The 18,053-nt window shown below is 40.9% G+C and overlaps 1 protein-coding gene across 4 annotated transcripts in view; it reads right to left on the minus strand.

The window, feature by feature from the left end:
- The window catches only part of sbf2 (SET binding factor 2), a 92,701-nt gene that overhangs the window by 23,509 nt on the left and 51,139 nt on the right, over positions 1-18,053 (minus strand). For all 4 annotated transcript variants that reach the window (XM_074665869.1, XM_074665868.1, XM_074665867.1 and 1 more), the window contains exons 13-21: positions 17,475-17,573; positions 17,120-17,324; positions 16,766-16,875; positions 15,878-16,027; positions 9,420-9,488; positions 2,440-2,610; positions 1,526-1,797; positions 487-659; positions 151-224 (exon numbers count right to left, since the gene is read on the minus strand). In XM_074665869.1, the coding sequence (XP_074521970.1) occupies positions 151-224; positions 487-659; positions 1,526-1,797; positions 2,440-2,610; positions 9,420-9,488; positions 15,878-16,027; positions 16,766-16,875; positions 17,120-17,324; positions 17,475-17,573 (1,323 nt within the window). The remainder of the gene's footprint in view (positions 1-150; positions 225-486; positions 660-1,525; positions 1,798-2,439; positions 2,611-9,419; positions 9,489-15,877; positions 16,028-16,765; positions 16,876-17,119; positions 17,325-17,474; positions 17,574-18,053) is intronic.

Raw genomic sequence — 18,053 nt, forward strand, 5'->3', positions numbered from 1 at the left:
CTGACACTGGAGCCAGATTTGTTGCTTGGATTGCTTAAATTTTTGGTGAACTGGTTTAGATTTAGAGCAGTCTTACCCTGCCCTCCTAATAATTGTATGCATTGTAGAAACAGATGAAGCCCCTGCAGGCATGTGGGGAGCAGCACTCACCTTCTGAATGGGAGGCAGCCTCCTGCTCTCCCTGTGAACTGCATCTAGTGCCTCCATCTGCATTGCTACTATGCCTGTGGGTAACAGGTTAGGGTCAGTTCATATATGTACACACTCACAGCCAGGACTAGAACAAAGAACCACATCTGCTCCTGCACGTTCTCACAACTACAGTGTGTATTTACAGATTTCAAGGCCATTTAACATGTCAGGAGTTAATCAGCTCAGAGGCCTCTGTTTGCCATTTGCCTGAGCTGAGAATAAACACCTCCAACTGTTACTCAGAGGGAATTAGGACAGCAGCAGACTGTGAATGAACACGCACGAGTGCAGTACCTGGGATCATGCTGTGCAGGCTCTTGATGTGCTCCTGGGTTACTCCGCTCTCTGTGCACACCTTGTCAATGAAGCGGGCAACGAACCTGACCACGGAGTTGGCCACGTCACTGTTTTCTGAGTCTTCAAACCCACTTTCTGTGTCAAAGCTTTCTGCAACGCTACCTGCAATGCTGCAAAACACATATGAGGATATTTGTTGAGGGAAGAGATGTGATCTGAAAGCGGAGAGTTTCATATGCACCGTGGGAAAGAAAAAAACACAAACAAAAACTAAGTAACAAGGCCCAAATACACTTTTTTGAGTGAGTTTGTTGCAAAAGTAAAAGGAAAAAAATGCACATAAACCAATTCTTAGCCACAGCATTTCTGTTGTGTCATTAGAAATACAAACAACACAGAATAAATAGTAACTTTGTGTTCTTGAGGATAGTGTCTCATACACAATTAAAGTCAACCAAATTTTAAATATTACCAAAGTTTACTTCTGGCTTTCTGGTTTCAAAGCCTGACAAAGAGTTTTGGGATTCATGGTTTTATTTTAAGAGAAGACAAAAGCAGAGGATCTCTCTCTTTTTTCCATTGTTCACCTACTGCAGAGCACAGGAAATCACCTCTAATAGTTTTTTGTTTAGTTTGGGTGAGCATAATGTAGCTCGATTTAAGATAGCCCGAGGGTTTCAACCTTTTGACAGAAGCAAATGAGGCTCACTCTGTTTTGTTCAGTAGCAGTGTAAGCCCACAGGACAGATGTGGGCCGGAAACAGGAGAGTTAGCGTGTTCCATTTGGCTGAATAAGAAGGTATCATGTAGACTACAGGTTAAGCCACATCCACCTACATACTTTTCATCACCTTATTAAGAGAGGTACACAAACTCCCAAATTATGAAACCTTGCCTTGTGGTTTCCTCCACATCAGAAGATTGTTTTACCTTACGATTACAGAACAAGACAGCAGTATGTTCTTGTCTGCTTTGTTATCTAACAGAGAGGAGGTAACAGGGATGAAAATGGTATAGTTGAAACAGCCTTTCTGACCTGTTTGTGACAATGCTGTTGCTGCCGCTCTCCCAGTCAGCCACGGGTGTGTTGCGCAGCAGCCTGATCTTGCTGGTGTCCAAAGGAACAAGCAGGTAGACCATGAGGCTGGCATAGTGGATGGCCTGACTGAACACAGTGCTCTCTTCATTTTTTACAAGCTCATGCTGCTTCTCTTTGCTCAGACTGGGCCATAAACGCAGCTGCTCTGCCGCCAGGTCCATGGCAGTGTGCTCCTCATCCCTGATGGCTGCAGGCGCAGGGGATGCATCCTAAAGAGGTCACAACAAGCAGTGTTAGTTTGACAGAATGTTGTTTACTTTACACAAAGGATGCAGTTATGTACGTTGACGTGCAGAGTGGCAATAAGCGAAAGATTTTCCACTTACAGGTTTGGATATCTTTTATTTGAATGCAAGGGAAAATATCAATACCTCAAAAATAATGAGGATAGTAAACAGACACAAAACTGATATTTATTTTTGCCAGGTTGCAGTAGCAGACTTGTCTTAAGCCAGATAGACTGAATTATGACTCTACTGTGTTTTGGGTTTACCACCGGATCTCCTCACCGCAGGCATCCTGATCAGATGCCCAAATAACCTCAACTTGGTCCTCAAGGATCAAAGAAGCAGAAGTTCAACTTCAAGCACTTTACCTCAGAGTTCTTTTTCCTATTTTAAGAGTATGTACAGCCTTTCTAAGAAACCAAGTCTTTTATCCACAATCTCACTCTTCAAGTAACAACTAAAAGCTCATGACGTACAAGCTGTGCTTGCAGCCAAAGAGAGGTGTAGAGCCAAAACAGAAATCCTTGTTGAGTATCTTCAGCTAGTGTGAATACAAATTGTGCGAATCTGTACAAAAAATTGTTCACAATACCTCCTCTTACTGGTGTTTTTTTTCAACCTTACCTTTAGCCTGGCAGTGATGCCTCCTTTCTCCTCTGGAGTGTTGAGATAAAGGGCTCGGATTTGGCCCTGGACCTCACTGTAGAAAGTGGCCTCCCAGAATTGCTGATTGGTCCAGATGGGATGGTCTTGAATGCAGGTGTAGGCAAACTGGTTCACTCCTGCTGCCAACTTCTGCAAGAGGAGGCAAAGTTTCCAGAGTGAGGACCATGTGGAAAAGTGTAACTGAGCAGCTGACAATGTCTTTTAGCAGAAACGTCTGTGTGTTGCAGGATAATGGAGAGAAAAGCACATAACATAGATGTGCCAACATTTCCCTGACATCAACCACCACTCATGTAACTTTTTGATAAAAAAGGAATCAAATTTTTATTGGCCTACATACATCAAATATGATTACTGAAAGTCAGAAAAAGTAATAAAAATACACAGAAGTCAAGCAAGGAAAAAAAGTGTTTCCCTGATAGTTTATATCGTCTCCTGAGCGACAGATAGAAACCAGATGCTGGATTGTCCGCTGCAGAACAACAATAACAGTGTTGTTGTTCACAGTTTAGATTTTCAATGGAAAGGCATTTCCCCCTATGTTTCTGAAGTTAAATAAAACATACGTGCTGACTACACAAGAGGTTTCAGACTGGCAGATGAACTTTATCAAAACTTTACACTCGTCTCATCAACACCTGTCAGTACAAACACATGCACTGCAGCCAAACTTTAATCAAAACCACAGATCTTCACATGAAATTCTTTTGAAAATCTCAATGTTTCCTGGAATACGAAATCTTGGACTAGATTTGGTAAAATAAGAAGAAAATTACACATACATGTTTAGAATATTTATCAAAGTCTTTGGGTTTAATTATTTTACACAAAACCACAACAGACAAGTCCTCTAACTTCTGAAACAAAAGGGAAAATTTTATGTTTGAAAGATCAGGTTTAAAAAGTCATACCACGACAATCTTCCCTAACTATGTATTTAACTTTTGTTGCAACAAGCAATGACAGCTCCTCCTGCATATCCTTCACTGATATTACATTTTGTCTCTCCTGCTTTGGTCACTGAAGCCTTATCATTGGCCCCCATTTGGGAACAGTCTCAGTTCATGAAGGTTCGTTTCTCATAGGGTATCTGTGGCTGTGAATTTCCCTCAAAAACAAATAAACAATGTGTTGAAAAGCAAAACAAGTTTTAAAAAAAAAGATGAAAAAAGAAAAAAAAAAGACAGCCCAGAGTCTGAAGAGTCATCAATCATTCTTTGAAAGTTGTATCTTTTAACAACTAACATCCCTCTTATGCATCGGCAGACCATACCCCTTTCCTGCTTTGTCTGGATGTATTTAGAGACAGTTGTTCTTTCTTTACTGCTGAAGAGTAAAGCACCTGCCGCCTGCAGAAAACAGTAACAGAAAGAAATGCAGAGTCCTCAGCTCATGGCTTAATGCTGATCCAAACAAAATATTTTAAACAACGGAGTGAAGCTGGAAAGACAATATCACGCCACACAGCAAGGTCTGAGTAGAAGCACACGATGGCCACATGTACAGCTTAAGCCTGTCAATTAGCTTCTGATTTCACTCCCCAGAGCCTGACACGATACCAAGGTTTCCATTATCACTTCACAGTTTGTCTTCAAGGGATGAAAACTGAAGGATTACTCTAATTACAACAGACAAAACTAAAACAACTCTGTTTCCAGAGTGACGGGCCACACGCCAAGAAAGGAGAGAACGGTGAGGACAGACTGCCTCATTCAGGGATTAACACTGAACACATGCAGGGGGCTTATTCATCTGAGTTAGTTTGATTCTGATTCAATTTAGTGCTAACACAGATACATTTTTGCTTTGTTAAAATTTAACTCAAACTGATAGATGTCTGAAGAGTTGAGCAAACCTTTATAAAATGTTTGTAAAATTTGAATAAAACAAAACAGAAATACAAACACACAACAATCATGTTAAGAGACAAGCTGAAGCAGTCTCCAGGTGTTTTCCTCCAGTATTGGATTACAAAAATTTTTCATGACTCACTACACAACTGATACAAAAGGTGTTTGTAAAGAAACAATTTTGGTTTTTAGGTGACGTCTGCTTGGCCCACATACACGCTAGTCCTGATGCATCTGTAGTAAGGTACATATAGTTTTAGACATATAGAAATGTAACTGTCACTCTTCACTAATGAACAGAAAAGGTTTCACTGCCACCTGACCAAGACAATATCTTTAGTACAGAGGAACTCTGGCACTACCGTAGCCTGAAGTCTTAAATAATACTTAAGTATTAAACTTTAAATCTGTTCATTTTTTATCCATTAGTCAGATGTTTAAGGATGTGTAACTCAGGCACGTGATATGAGCTTCTTTCCCAGAAACACAGACGAATAAACTACCTCTATACACAAGTACATGGGAATGAGGCCACTGAATCAAATGACAAGAACAAATTTGCTTCCACTGGAAATGCTTTGAAGTGAGGTTATAGTGTCAAAAGCAAATTCACCAAAGGACCGACAAAGAAAACATGCCCACAGCTGAAAACTTAAGCCCAAGAAGAAGTGCACCCTGCTGTACTATTTTGATACTTTGTGTGTTACGTGTGTTTCTGCAGATGTTGTGTGGGTGTGCATGCCTGTGAAGGGGTCCTGCGTGTGTTTCTCTATTCTGTCTATTCTCAGCCTGACTGTTTTTTTTCCTCGTCAGATATGTGCAGGTCATTTTGACCCAGGTCATGTCCTCTTAATTTCAGACCTCCACACGGCAGATGGTTGAGGAGGAGGAGGACCAGGAAAGAGAGGAAGAGGAGAGGAAAGGAAAGTAGGAAGTGAAGATGAAGGGAAGAAGGGAGTATATCACTATCACATCTCACCATTAGCATGCTGAAGAGGAGGAATGCAGGGGTGAAGATGAGGGAAACAAAACAAGAATAAAAACCACAAGCGTAGACAGCAAGGGGGAGAACGCTGGGTACAGGTTCAAGGAATGAGGCTATCAGGGTCTGGATCTTGTTTTGAACTCTGGGACATGATCCCAAGGTTCACAGTATGATTGAATGCAGCCTCTAAACATCGTTTGTGCGGCCATACAGCATCCCACACGTCCCTCTCAGAGACGGGGAATTGGTGAGAGAGCATAAACTTGTAAACTGACGCTAAGTGGAGACTGCTGTATCTGATATGTCACCAGCCTTGGGGCAGCAACATTATTTACGTTCTGGAAGAATTCACGGCATTCCTGAATTGTAGATACAAAAACATAGTCATTATTTCTGGACCAGTCATTTGTGGGACTGCACGCCTGACCTGTACACAATCGATCTCTGCATTTTTGTGATTCTTCATGAGACAGTGCACTGTGAGGGGTAGTAGTCTCATCCTAAAAGCATGAAAAACTCTGAGTGTAGACAATTTTTTTTTTTTACAGTGTTTAGTTGTGTAAAACAAACAGAGAAAAACATGCCGAAAAGCAGACTAACAAACAAATCCATCACAGCATCCATAGGCTGTAACTGTGTAAAAACACGTTGTACAAGTAACATAAATGTTCCAAAACAGAGTAAACACAGATACAATAACTCAAGAGTTGGCCATTTCTCAGACACACAGGGGTCAACCAGTACGTCATTTTCCTCACAAGGACGTGGTGAACAGTTTTGCAGAGTGAGCTTCAAATCCCCCCCATGCGTAAACTATGGCTGAAGGAATGCAAACAGTCAAGTGTTCTCGTTGTGCAAGTCAACTGGATCTGTGTTTGGGTTTTCACTTGCAGCTGAAGAAAACCTTTGTGTCTCCAGGCAGAGACAGTTATTCATTCATACGTAAAAAGAAATTTCATGTCAGACAGCAAAGGGTAGAATAACACCTGAACAAAGGTGTCAATGACACCTGCGTATCTCCTCTGAACCAGATAATGAATGCCAGAGGATTTGTATTCAGATTTGCAAATCAAGACAAAAAGTGACGCCTCACCTTCAACAAAAGGGCCACTGTACAAGGGTTGACAGGCATTTTGATAAACTTTACCTTCATGGGTCAAGTGATACCATCCGTGCATGATCTAGGCCAGAGGAAAATGTGTAATTGAGTTCAACCTTCCCTCTGTCTGAAAAATTAACACACACCTATCAAAGTGTGCTTGAGAAACATGAGGAAATACAGATGGGTCAAACTGAGGGGAAAGTGAGAATCTGGAAAGTAAGAAAAAATGTAGAATGTGGGTCAGAAGCGTGAGCTGCTCAGAGTAAGCATATGGTTAGCAATAAAATGAAACATTGTCTGTCTTTATCTGGGAGCAGAAAATCGCAGTATGAGGAAGCTTCCCACGTTCCCTGACCAGGAGGCTTAAAGGCCACTGGGATGGCACAACAGTAAGCATGAACACAGAGTGAGCTTAGCAGAGTAGCCAAGAATACCAAACAGAGGACACGACCTATGTCTGACTCCTGGAATTTGACCCCAAATTTAAAGTGCAGAGCCAGAGGAGAGAAACTGTTTTTTAATTCAAGGTTTGGCACGCAATAGAGGAGAACACTTCCACTTATTTCTAATGAACTCTTGTGCATTTAGAGAAAAATATGCACTGTGGATTACAACATAATCACACAGTCCCAACACATTAATACCTACTTAACTTTCACATTCATCAACATTGAAAACGTGTACAGAAGAGGAAAGTGTGCTGGGAATCAACATGCAGAAACCTCTTCTGCTCCTGCTTACAAGACCGGTTCAAGATTAACGTCAACACGTAGTTAAGTGGGTCAGTGCAGGAAACTGTTTTGAGAGCGGGTCAATGATTTGATTCATAGCACAAACAACCTTCAGACTTGAGAGAATGTGGATTTTTTTTTTGTCACTTGCAAGAAGAGTCTGCTTTACAGAAAGGACACCTTGCATCATTTACAGCAGCGCGATCAAGTCACTTTTACAGCAGGACTATCATGCTCTCAGTATGCACAGATTGTATACATATGAGACTGATAATATTTAGACCCAGTTAAGCCGTTTTTCTTTGTATGCACAAGGTGTATTCTGGCTGTACTGTGTAGAAACACTCCACAAATTTCTTTGGGGTAACAGAAAACAGGCCCTTAACTACTCATCTGGTCAGATTCAAGGAAAAAGGTATTTACATAAAAAAATACCCACAGCTGTTGGTTGGATACAAAGCTACTGTAACATATTAGCAATGCTTGTGAGCCCACGCTAGCAGTCTGTTACATAAGCTGCATAACAGCAATGACTGAGGGTGGTGAGGGGCTCCTGAAAGATCAGGGGTGCATTTTTCTTATAAAAACAAATGCCTGCTGTCAAGCCTGATTACGTTGGGTATACTGCAGTTCTGTGGCACATATTGTTCTTCTCAACATCAAGGCATCACCCTTCATGATGGCTTTTCTAAAGCTGCATTTTGTCATGCTCCAATTTTTAAAAATGTCCCCCCAAAAATGCAACAGTGAGTGATGAATGGGACATCGGGATCATGTGCGGCCCTCTATAAACACCCGTGGTGACAGCTGCTGTGGTGCTCAATTACCAAGCATTGTTTTTCACACATTTTCATTGCATGATCCTTGTGCAGATAAACCAGAGATTACAGAATCCTTTTGGCAGATTCTCCTCCCTGACCTCACTTGACTTCCTACTCTTCTGGTGAGACAGAGCTCCAGCATGTCAACAGTGCTAATCATCTGTGAGTAACAAGGAAAAATCAGCCTCTTTCTCATACAATTCTTCTTTAAATGCCAAATAGAAGTCATTTATAAACTTCAAATCGGAAAAGCTCAAAACCAAACCAATGTTGTATAACTGTAATGAAAAATAGATGACTTTGTGGTGGTTAACGCTTCTTGCATGGCTCAACAAGCATGAACTAAGCTAAAAACACTGACATAATACATCAACTTCCTGATATTTGTTATGGAGACAAACAAGAAAACCATCAATTACACTGATAGAGTTACATCAGGCAATGGCATGAGAACTGTGTGGGTCATGTGGTGGCAGAGAGTGGGCCAGGTCCCGGTCCAGTCATCAGATGATGGCACTGACATTCAAAAACAAAACCTGTGAGGACAGTTGTGTCCGTCCTGTTGGCAACAAGCCAACGAGATGGCAGACAAGGCTTGTCTGCAGCATTTTGTTGTTTGAACATACTAATCTTTGCAGTCATCATGGTCTGAGCTTCGACAAAGAAAGGTAAAGGGTCAAATCTCCCCTTCTACTCCTCCTCCGTAACTATTTCATATAAAAAAATGTTTTGTACCATTTCTAGTAACTTGATAAATGGGAAAATAGTTTTGGGGGCATTTGTGATTTTGTTAAATAGGACAGCTTGAGAGAGACAGGAAATGTGGGGGAGAGAGCGGAGGATGGCGTGCAACAAATGCTCGGGGCCAGGATTCAAACAAGTGACAAGTCTTAGCTGCTTTTGGCGTCGGACAGGGGTCAGCATGGGTACTCTGACTCTGCGGGGCACACCCCACTCCTCAGGTGTGACAAACTATGTTGCAATGTTTATTCTGACTCATTTAGATGGTAACCAACATTTACAGCTTCAGTAGGTCTTCTGTCAGACCACATGTATAAATGAGCCTTGGCTGTCCAGGACCCTTTGGATTGTTTACCGTCAGTGCTGATCACTACAGAACAGGATTACCCCACAAGAGCTACACTTTTGGTGTTGCACTGAGACTGAGAATTAGCAGTGGACATAAATTTAAAGGTAGACAAGCCTACATCATCCATTACGGTGTTTTCTGAGTTTTTAAAGATCATCTGAGGAGTAGGGAAAAAAAACATTCACCTTGAAGGGCCCCATTGGTCTAAAACATTAGTACACGCTTCAGTATACCATATTGGAAACTGCCTTGAACATTTGACCAAACACTGATTTTTTTGCATGATGATAGAAATAAGAAATAAAACAGCAACATAAAGCTGATGTAACATCATACAACCATTTAATTTATTTCCTTACCCTGTAAAAGGCTGTTGACAGGGGCAGCAGTGCAGCAGCCACTGTGAACTCCTCTGAGCTGGAACAGTCCTGTGGGTCAAACAACAGGGGAGACATGAGAGCAGGGAAGGACACAGCATCTCATATGTTACAGCTCTGTTACAGATTTAAACACTGGAGCCTAAACAAAAGGGGCACACTTTCCAACAGAGAGAGGTCATAACCATGAAGGTTGGGGGGCCTTGAACCTTAATGCTCTATTTCTCCTGATGTTGGTTAAAAATGGCACTGACACAAAACAAAACAATGTGTCTCATCATTACTGAGGCTCTGCTGTGAATTAGCTAACCAGGGATGTGATGTATGACAACAGTGGGGGACAAAGTATCCATCATCAACACACATAACCTTGCGTTACATAAAAACTCTCCTGTTATTTGTCATGGGCAATGCTCAAAAACTGGCCTGCCAAAACCCCTCACAGAGCCCTGCTTCACTATCAAGACATATGCTTCCAATACTCTTATATAATGCTCGCCTTGACACAATAGTCATAGTACTCTCCAGTTATTAGTGATTTTATGTTTTCCACTTTTGAACTACATTATCATACATGTCTCAGTGAGCAAAGTTGCATAAAATCCAGTCACATTGGCAACAAAATACTGAAACAATTTCTCAGGAGGGTGTGACGTGCCAAAAAAGAAAATAATGTTCTCATTTTATTTATTTAGTTATTTCTTGTTAAATCAGCCTTTGACCTTTATAAACTACACCAGAGTGCATCGCTATTTGAGACTGCTTCTAGTCAAAGAGGCGAGGCTTTATGGTGTTTTGCAGGGAACACGATTATGATGAACAGTACATCAAGAGGCTTAGAGAAGGGAACTTAGGGGCCCAAACAAACCTTTCCTTGTACAGATCAGAGAAGAGGATGAGAACAGGATACTGAGAGAAAAGGACACAAGTTGGACTCAAAAGTAGTGCATTTGCAGGAAATTGGTACTTATCTCTAGTAAGCTTTTGTGGGGGTTTATTGTTGAACTCTGTAAATGAGAACAGCCAGGGGAAGCTTGATTTAAGACCTTTAACAAATGACAGCACTGGTCCTTATGGCTGCTTAAATGGTCAGAACCAGCAGCTAAATGGCCTATTTGTACACAGAGATAAAAGAAACAATGAACCTTTTTTTCTCTTTCAAGGTTTTGTAAAACTGCAAACACACAAAAATCACCAATTTTTTGCTCTATGCAACAAATGATCAGGTTCTTAAATTCTGGAGGGAGGTAGAAGGGAAAATGCTTCACTTTCTGACAGTGGTCTGTAACTGGGTCTTTGTGACCACCATTCTTAGATAGAGAAAAAAAAAACACAGACAAGAATGTACAGAGGGGAGAAAATGTAAAACACAAGTTCCACAGCTACACATGAAAGCCCGACCCCCCATGGACTAATCAACATAGTTTCTGCTTTATTTTTCTTGTCCTGAGTGTTTTTTTTACTTGGGCTGTGGTAAAATGTTCCAGCTTGGAGCGGCACCAGAGCATTGTTTACCAGCATCCTTAACAATGCTGCAGGTCACAGGAGTTCATGGACCCCCAGTCAACACAGAACAACAAGTGGAAATGCACAGGCAGAAGACTCATGAGTGAATAATTAACAAAGTAGCCTTATTCAAACAAAAAGAGTCAAGTTCAGTGATGCACATCAGTTCTGTTGAACTGAAAGCTGAACTGAAAGCTGAAATCAACGACTTAGAAATAAAACCAAGAGCAGGGCCTCAAGCTGATCCAACCAGAAGCTGTTGTGTCATTTTCTATGATAAGTTCAGGTTTGCTTAAACTTTACTAACTACTCACAACAAATCTCTACATCAGGCAGACAGAGAAGATAAAAAAAGAATATTTATGAGGATGATTTACAGCATGTTTCTGATTAAACAGAACGAAAACTGAAACCTTAAACCTGTTGTCTTTTTTTATGAGTCTATCACTTTTATATGGCTGAACAGATCTACATGGTGCACCATGGGGGGAACATGTCAGCTTATTCTGTCTTACAAGACAGGAGGCTGTTTTTGCATCCCCACACTGCTGTTTGCGAGGACACCCTGCTGTCTCCCTTTCCTCCAATTATTCACACCATGTCTGACCATTTCTTCCTGATAAAGCTACAGGAGTCATGATGGATATGATGAATAGCACAGCTATTTTGTCTCAGACACGTACCTAGTGAGCAAAAACAAGAAGCAAGAGCATGTGACAGAAACATGACAGGATGTGAACAAACAGCAGCTTCCTGTGTGTACCAGAGAAGCATACGTTTTCCAGGAAAGCTGCTAGATGAACTGACACTCCTGGTATGCTTTTACAAGACTTTAGCGCCTACTGACATACTTTCAACTGTTAATTGAGGCTTGAACATCTTGTATAATGGGAAGAGGAATAAGCTGTGCGGCTGACTACTGTGCTGTCCAGATGACAAACAAAGATTCCATGGCGTAAGCAAAAAATCTGATAAACTCAGATGTTTACCTGTCCATGCTGGTCGACATCCTAGAGAAACAGTTATCAGAACATGGGAATGATACCCAGTGTGGATTCCCAGTGACCCTGTTACGCAAGGAAGTCCATCAAGGGCACTGAGACAGACAGGGGCCATGTTCTCACAGCTAGAGACTAATTCATGATGTAAATCATGTAAAAATGTAATGAAGTCATGTATACGCAGATAAAACAGATGTTTAAAATGATTATAGAACAGCAAGGAGCCTAAATTTTCAAAGGGGGGTGGAAGAGCAATGATTCGGTTGGCGCACACATGCATCAGTCTGTGATTCAGACACAACAGTCAGACTAAGTGCCTCGTCCTGTCCAGCAACATCTGTGTGTAACGTGTATTCCTGCATGTTGATCCACATCAGACAGACGGTCAAGCTCCGGATCATGCGGAACTCATGGACTACATGCCGCTGTCGCCTCTTCCCAGAGTTCTCCCGCCCTAATCCCCTCTCACAGTAAACTGCCGTTCAGAGTGTGTTTTTTAGCACCATGATGAGGCCCTGGGCCATGAGAGAGCCGAGCACAGAGGGCTCATAATCCTATCTGACAGGAAATGGTTGGGATGCCAGGATACATCCACAGCAGGACTCATTCCCCCACATGGCTTGCGCAACGTGTTCTTCTCAAATCTGGAGCAGTAACCAGTGTATACACACACACACACACACACACACACACACACACACACACACACACACACACACACACACACACACACACACACACACACACACACACACACACACACACACACACACACACACACACACACACACACACACGAACAAGCAATTAACTCAAATAATACCCTAATGAGGGTTGTTACAGTGTTTGATTCATGGCAGAGGAACAGTGCAGATAAGGATTACAGCAGATGTCGAAAGAGGAAAATTCCTCACTTTAATGCTATATCCACTCATTCAAGAATGTTTGAACATCTATTCCAGAAAAATGTAAAAAAGCACTCTCACTTGAGTCTTGTGTCCTAAGCTTTGACCTTTTGTATCACATACTGCACCCCCTCCAAACTTTTCAAAGAAAACACTGATTGTAACCAGACAAAGAAACTGTCACTTAACCTCAACTTGACAGTGAAAGGATTTGTGTTGTAAATCTGTCTCATAATGATGATGTCATTTCAAATCAATGTGTTACATCAACTCAAGAGCCAGGATTTCTAATGAGGCAACATGCTGTCGCTTGACAAAGAACAAGCAACATTTTTCACTGGATATGTCACTTGAGCTTTGTTAGGCCCATTCACACTCACACACACACACTGCATTATCTTTTTGGGCGTTAACAAAAAGGGCAGTCTGCAGAGCTTGAAATTAATTTGTAGTGTGGAAATGTACTATTTTTATTCCTTTCACAGCCCATCTGATACAAATGCCTCACAGCTGAGCTAAAACTGAAAAATAAAAGCCAGGGACAAAGTTTGGCTTCAAATCTGAGGTAAGAGAAGAAATTTACAAACAACAAACAATTAAAAGCAAACCATCGGGAGAAAAACACGAGAATAAAAAGGACCGAATATTTATCATCCACATTTGTGGTCAACAGAAATGCCCTTGCGCATTAAATAGCTTCTCCATCTGTGTAATATTACTTTCTCCTTCATGTGTGGCTTTTCAGGAACATTCCAGGGACATTAAAGGAGCCAAATTAGTCTTTGGGAACGGAAGATAAACACAGATAATTCATGCATTTCTAAATGTATTTCCATGACAAGCACAAGCGATACAAGATTATCCTGCTGCTTCATGATGCTACAATTCAGATCTGCTGTATCTTTAACTGTTTTGTGATGCAGAAACAACAACAACAGGAAAATAAATAATTTACTCACCTATAAAATAAAAATTAAGAGGTAACACATCAGGATGTAAAAACCAGCCACATGAAAAATTTGGAATTTCCACAGGCTGTGCCGCTTTGCAGCAATATAACAAAAAAGGAATTTAAGTCTTGAGTTGCATAAGACATGGTGATATTTATGAGACATGCTGCAAACTATTGGCTGTTTTACTTAAGGCAGGTCACGTACAAAGTACTTTCAACACAGAACAAAGTTAATCTTTGCTACTTAAAATGCAGACAGTCAAGCTAGGAATTATGCAATAAACCATTTTGTTTTGGGTTTTTTTGAGCATCTTTTTGTCAGGAAAGCCATAAATATTAATTCTGTGGAACAGCAGCCTTGCAATGAAGAGACTGCATTGGTTAATGTGATTGATCTGTTAAAAATGTGGAGCAAATGACACGTCCAATAACCGTGCCTGTTCTTGGCTCCGGCATTTGTTGGGATTAATTGGCTCTCAATCATTTTGGAGTGGGGGGGTGATGACTGGAATCTCAAGTCACTTTGTGAAAGCCGTGCGCTGTGAAGACAGCTTAAAAATATCAAAATCCCAGTAAAATGCAGATTCTAGGCAGTAAAACATGAGGAACTGCCAATAAAGACTGGGCTGCTCTGGCTGAGTGAAGCCTCACTGACTCTTTATGAGCTTTACAAGAACACATTAGTTACGCGCTTTGACGAGTAGTTGAGGAATGGGGGCATCAGGAGGAGTCAGACATACTACCTGACAAACAAAAACAAGCAGCTTTGAGGGGACTTTTTCACGACAGACTACCACACTATATCCGACAAAGATACACTTAAGACTAAGTAAAAAGAAAATGGGTGTCAAACCTTAACCTGATAATGACTTTTATTTTTTCACGTTTCATAATCGAACATAAAAGTTAAAATGGCTTTATCGGGGTGTTAGTAAAAAGAACAGTCCAAAACAGCAGACACCTGTGAAAAGCTAAGGATAACCTGAGGCAACAGACTGCACCTGACCTTAATTAAAGAGTTTCATAGCAAAGCACTTAAAGCTTTTAATATTATGTTGTAATATTATAGAAATTCATGTTCTTTCCTCCCCATCTTAAAAACTAGCAACTATTTTATTAGTACTTTACATACAACCCCAATAAATTCCATTTTCATACAATCATATGATATGATTACATATGGAAAAGTGGGGCAAGGCACTTATGTAAGGTGCTGTATAATTGTTTGTAGCATTACAACGGCTATGTTTAAAAAAGAAATGCTGAAAATCACCAGTGAGGAAAATACTTGATACTATATATTTAGTTCATTCAACAGGTAGAGTTTACTTTGACATCAGCTGTCAGAACTAAACCAAGAAAAAATGAAGTTCGCATTCGCTGAAGTTCTCGGTTTTCACTTGTAAGCTGTTTGGCTGGATTTATCAACACGCATCTGCCAACATTTAGCACAGTTTGATGACTGAGAAAAACAGTTTTAATGTTTCAAAAATCATCATATAATATTCTATTGTTACCACAAGAGTAGCACAGAGATGTTTGAAATAAGATTCCCATTCATTTTCAAAGTGTGGTGAAAAATACAGACCACAACAACGAAGTTCAAATTCCTGTTTGGAGCATAGAAAGACAATACAGTTAATAAAGAGCGTCAGAGAACGCTTTGTAGTGGTGGAAAAAGTAAGCCTATATAATTTGAGACAAAAAAACAAAAGATTTCATTTGAATACAGCTAACCTTTGACACACTTTCTAGCACATGATGCAATTTAACTGAGTGTTACATTTTGTGTGGGGTGAGAGATGGACTGTAGAGGGTTGTAGTTTTGTCTTTCTTTCACTTTAACTTAATCAAAGATTTAAACAAAATTCACATGTGTGCTTTTTTCATTGTTTTGATCAACTGATAAGTTATCTGAATGTTTCAAAGTCAAGGTGTTGAAGTTTTAAAAAATAATGGACTTTCTAGGTACAGTGCCCCCCAATGGCTGCTTGGAGTATTACAGCATTAGTCTGCTATCAGTGCATTGGAGGCTGGAGCAGCAACAATGTCCCTGACATCTGTTCTGTGGCTTACCTGGAGGGCACAGTTCATCATGCGAATAATGTAGTCAAACTGCTGATGGTCGAGGATGGCACGATTCTGCTGGACGTGAAGACTCAGTTCTTCGGTGAGACACTGCCGAGCTGCCTTTCCTTTTAGTGCGCGCAGTGCAGCAGGAAGTGTCTTTTGAGAGAAAGATGCACAAACAAATTGCATGCCTTTATGTAAAGTGAGTGATTATACAACAAAGTTTGCTCAGGGATTTGTAAGTGTTCAACAAATTAAAAATGTGAGACTTTAAAAAATATATATACATTCAGAGTATTAATGAGTTGTTGTTATCAACACTTCACCGGTGTTTATAGCAACACAATGTACCCACGCTGGATTTCCAACTTCTACCTGCCATTCATGCAACACAGCATTTACAGCCCCATGGGGGGCTTAAGGGATGCAAGCTATGCATACTTACATTTGCACAGAGATGCATGCTTGGATTATATAACTCATATATGAAGCCAGATGGATACATAAAGTATCTGGCAACCTTCCCATTTTAAACACATGGATGAATATCCAGCACAAAATTCATCTTAAACCTCACAAGCAGGAGGCCACAGTGAAGGAAAGCACTTTCAGACATCATTGTGTAAAAGCAGATTTTTTGTAAAGTCAACACAAAATAGGTTAACAGAAACATTTTTAAAGAGGGCGACAGTAATTTAGAAAGTGTGTGATCGTCTATTTCTGTGTCTGGCTCTCTGTGGACCAGCTGGGGGATATTATCGTGATGAATGGTGAGGACATCAACAGATCTGTAACAGTCCGTTAGGTGAGTGCAGCACAAAGGGCAGATTCCTCCAGCTAACAAGCATGTATGAAGGTTAATGAGCTCCCCTGTTGAAAGACATTGTGCATCACCTTCTCAGTCTCCAGGGTCTTGTTGTCGAAGATGAAGGATATGCAGCTCCGCACCACTTCCAGCCTGCGAGCGCTGTTAAACACAGAGCCACTCTTTCCCATAATGGACACTAAGAGACCGACAATACAATACAAGCCAATGGTCAGGAGTCTGTACAAATGAAGGATCAGCTGCTCTCAACATCATAACAGTTTCACAAATCAGAAAGTAAGGTTTTGTTGAAGTTATCACTGTGTAGAAGAATTAACTCTAAGCAGCCAGCAGAGTGACATTTCATGCGGCCTTTTCTTTAAATAGAGAAAGCTAACTGTAAGCTTATCAGGTAAATTAACAAAGACCAAGGTTAGCCATACCAACAGGTGGTCCAGCAGGTACAACACACTTCTTCTCAGGTCGTGAAGATGGAGGTGTGCTGCTGTGTTTTGCTACACCCTCTGTTAGTGTCGTCTCAACCTTTTCTTCATCCAGCAGGGGGAAGGGTACCTGATGCACCCGCAGGTGGGATCCCTCTGACGGCCGAGGCACTTTCTGGAATGCCATGTGGGGGTTTGGGTTCTCCTACAGTTGACACATATGGGAAGCACATGCATTAATAGAATACACAGCTGTCTAAACATAAGGTACTGAGCAACATACATGTGGATGTTTGGCTTGTACAGTACATTAACCCAAGAGAGCAGATGTAGTTAGAAGTTTGCCTGAACTTACATTTCGGTACAGCTGCTCAGAGAGCTCCCTGACGTGCTTCTGCAGCTTGACAGGGCTGACTTCTTCTTCTTTAAAGCTGTCAATGTCTAAGGCCACCAGCTAAAAAACACACACACGCAGAAACCAAACAATAAACAACATTACCAGGCTGGATCTTCGAGTACAGGGATGCCCAAAGTGTGGTGTGCGAGCAGCCGCTTGGGGGTGTGCAATGTAAGTGTAAAGGCAGAAGAGCATTACCTGATATTGTATCAATAAATAAATACATAAAAAACAAAACAAATAATTTAGACACTTTTAATGTGAGTTAACAGTTTAGATATTTAAATGTTGAATTTTTGTTACATAGTAATAACTGCTATTCATCGTTCAGCGACCATACTTACATACCACAAAACCCTCTCTTGCCTGCAGTTGGTCCAGAACGCCACAGCACGACTTTTAAGAGGGGCCATAAAGCAAGAACACATTACCCCAGTCCTCGCATCTTTACACTGGCTCCCTGTTGATTTTCATATTGATTTTATTGACCCTAACCCTTTTTAAAGCTTTGAATGGACTGGCCCCACAGTATATCGA

This window comes from Halichoeres trimaculatus, unplaced genomic scaffold, assembly GCF_033239565.1.
Source record: "Halichoeres trimaculatus isolate MK-OKI-2021-1 unplaced genomic scaffold, fHalTri1.1 fHalTri1_scaffold_3, whole genome shotgun sequence".
NCBI classification, from domain to species: domain Eukaryota; kingdom Metazoa; phylum Chordata; class Actinopteri; order Labriformes; family Labridae; genus Halichoeres; species Halichoeres trimaculatus.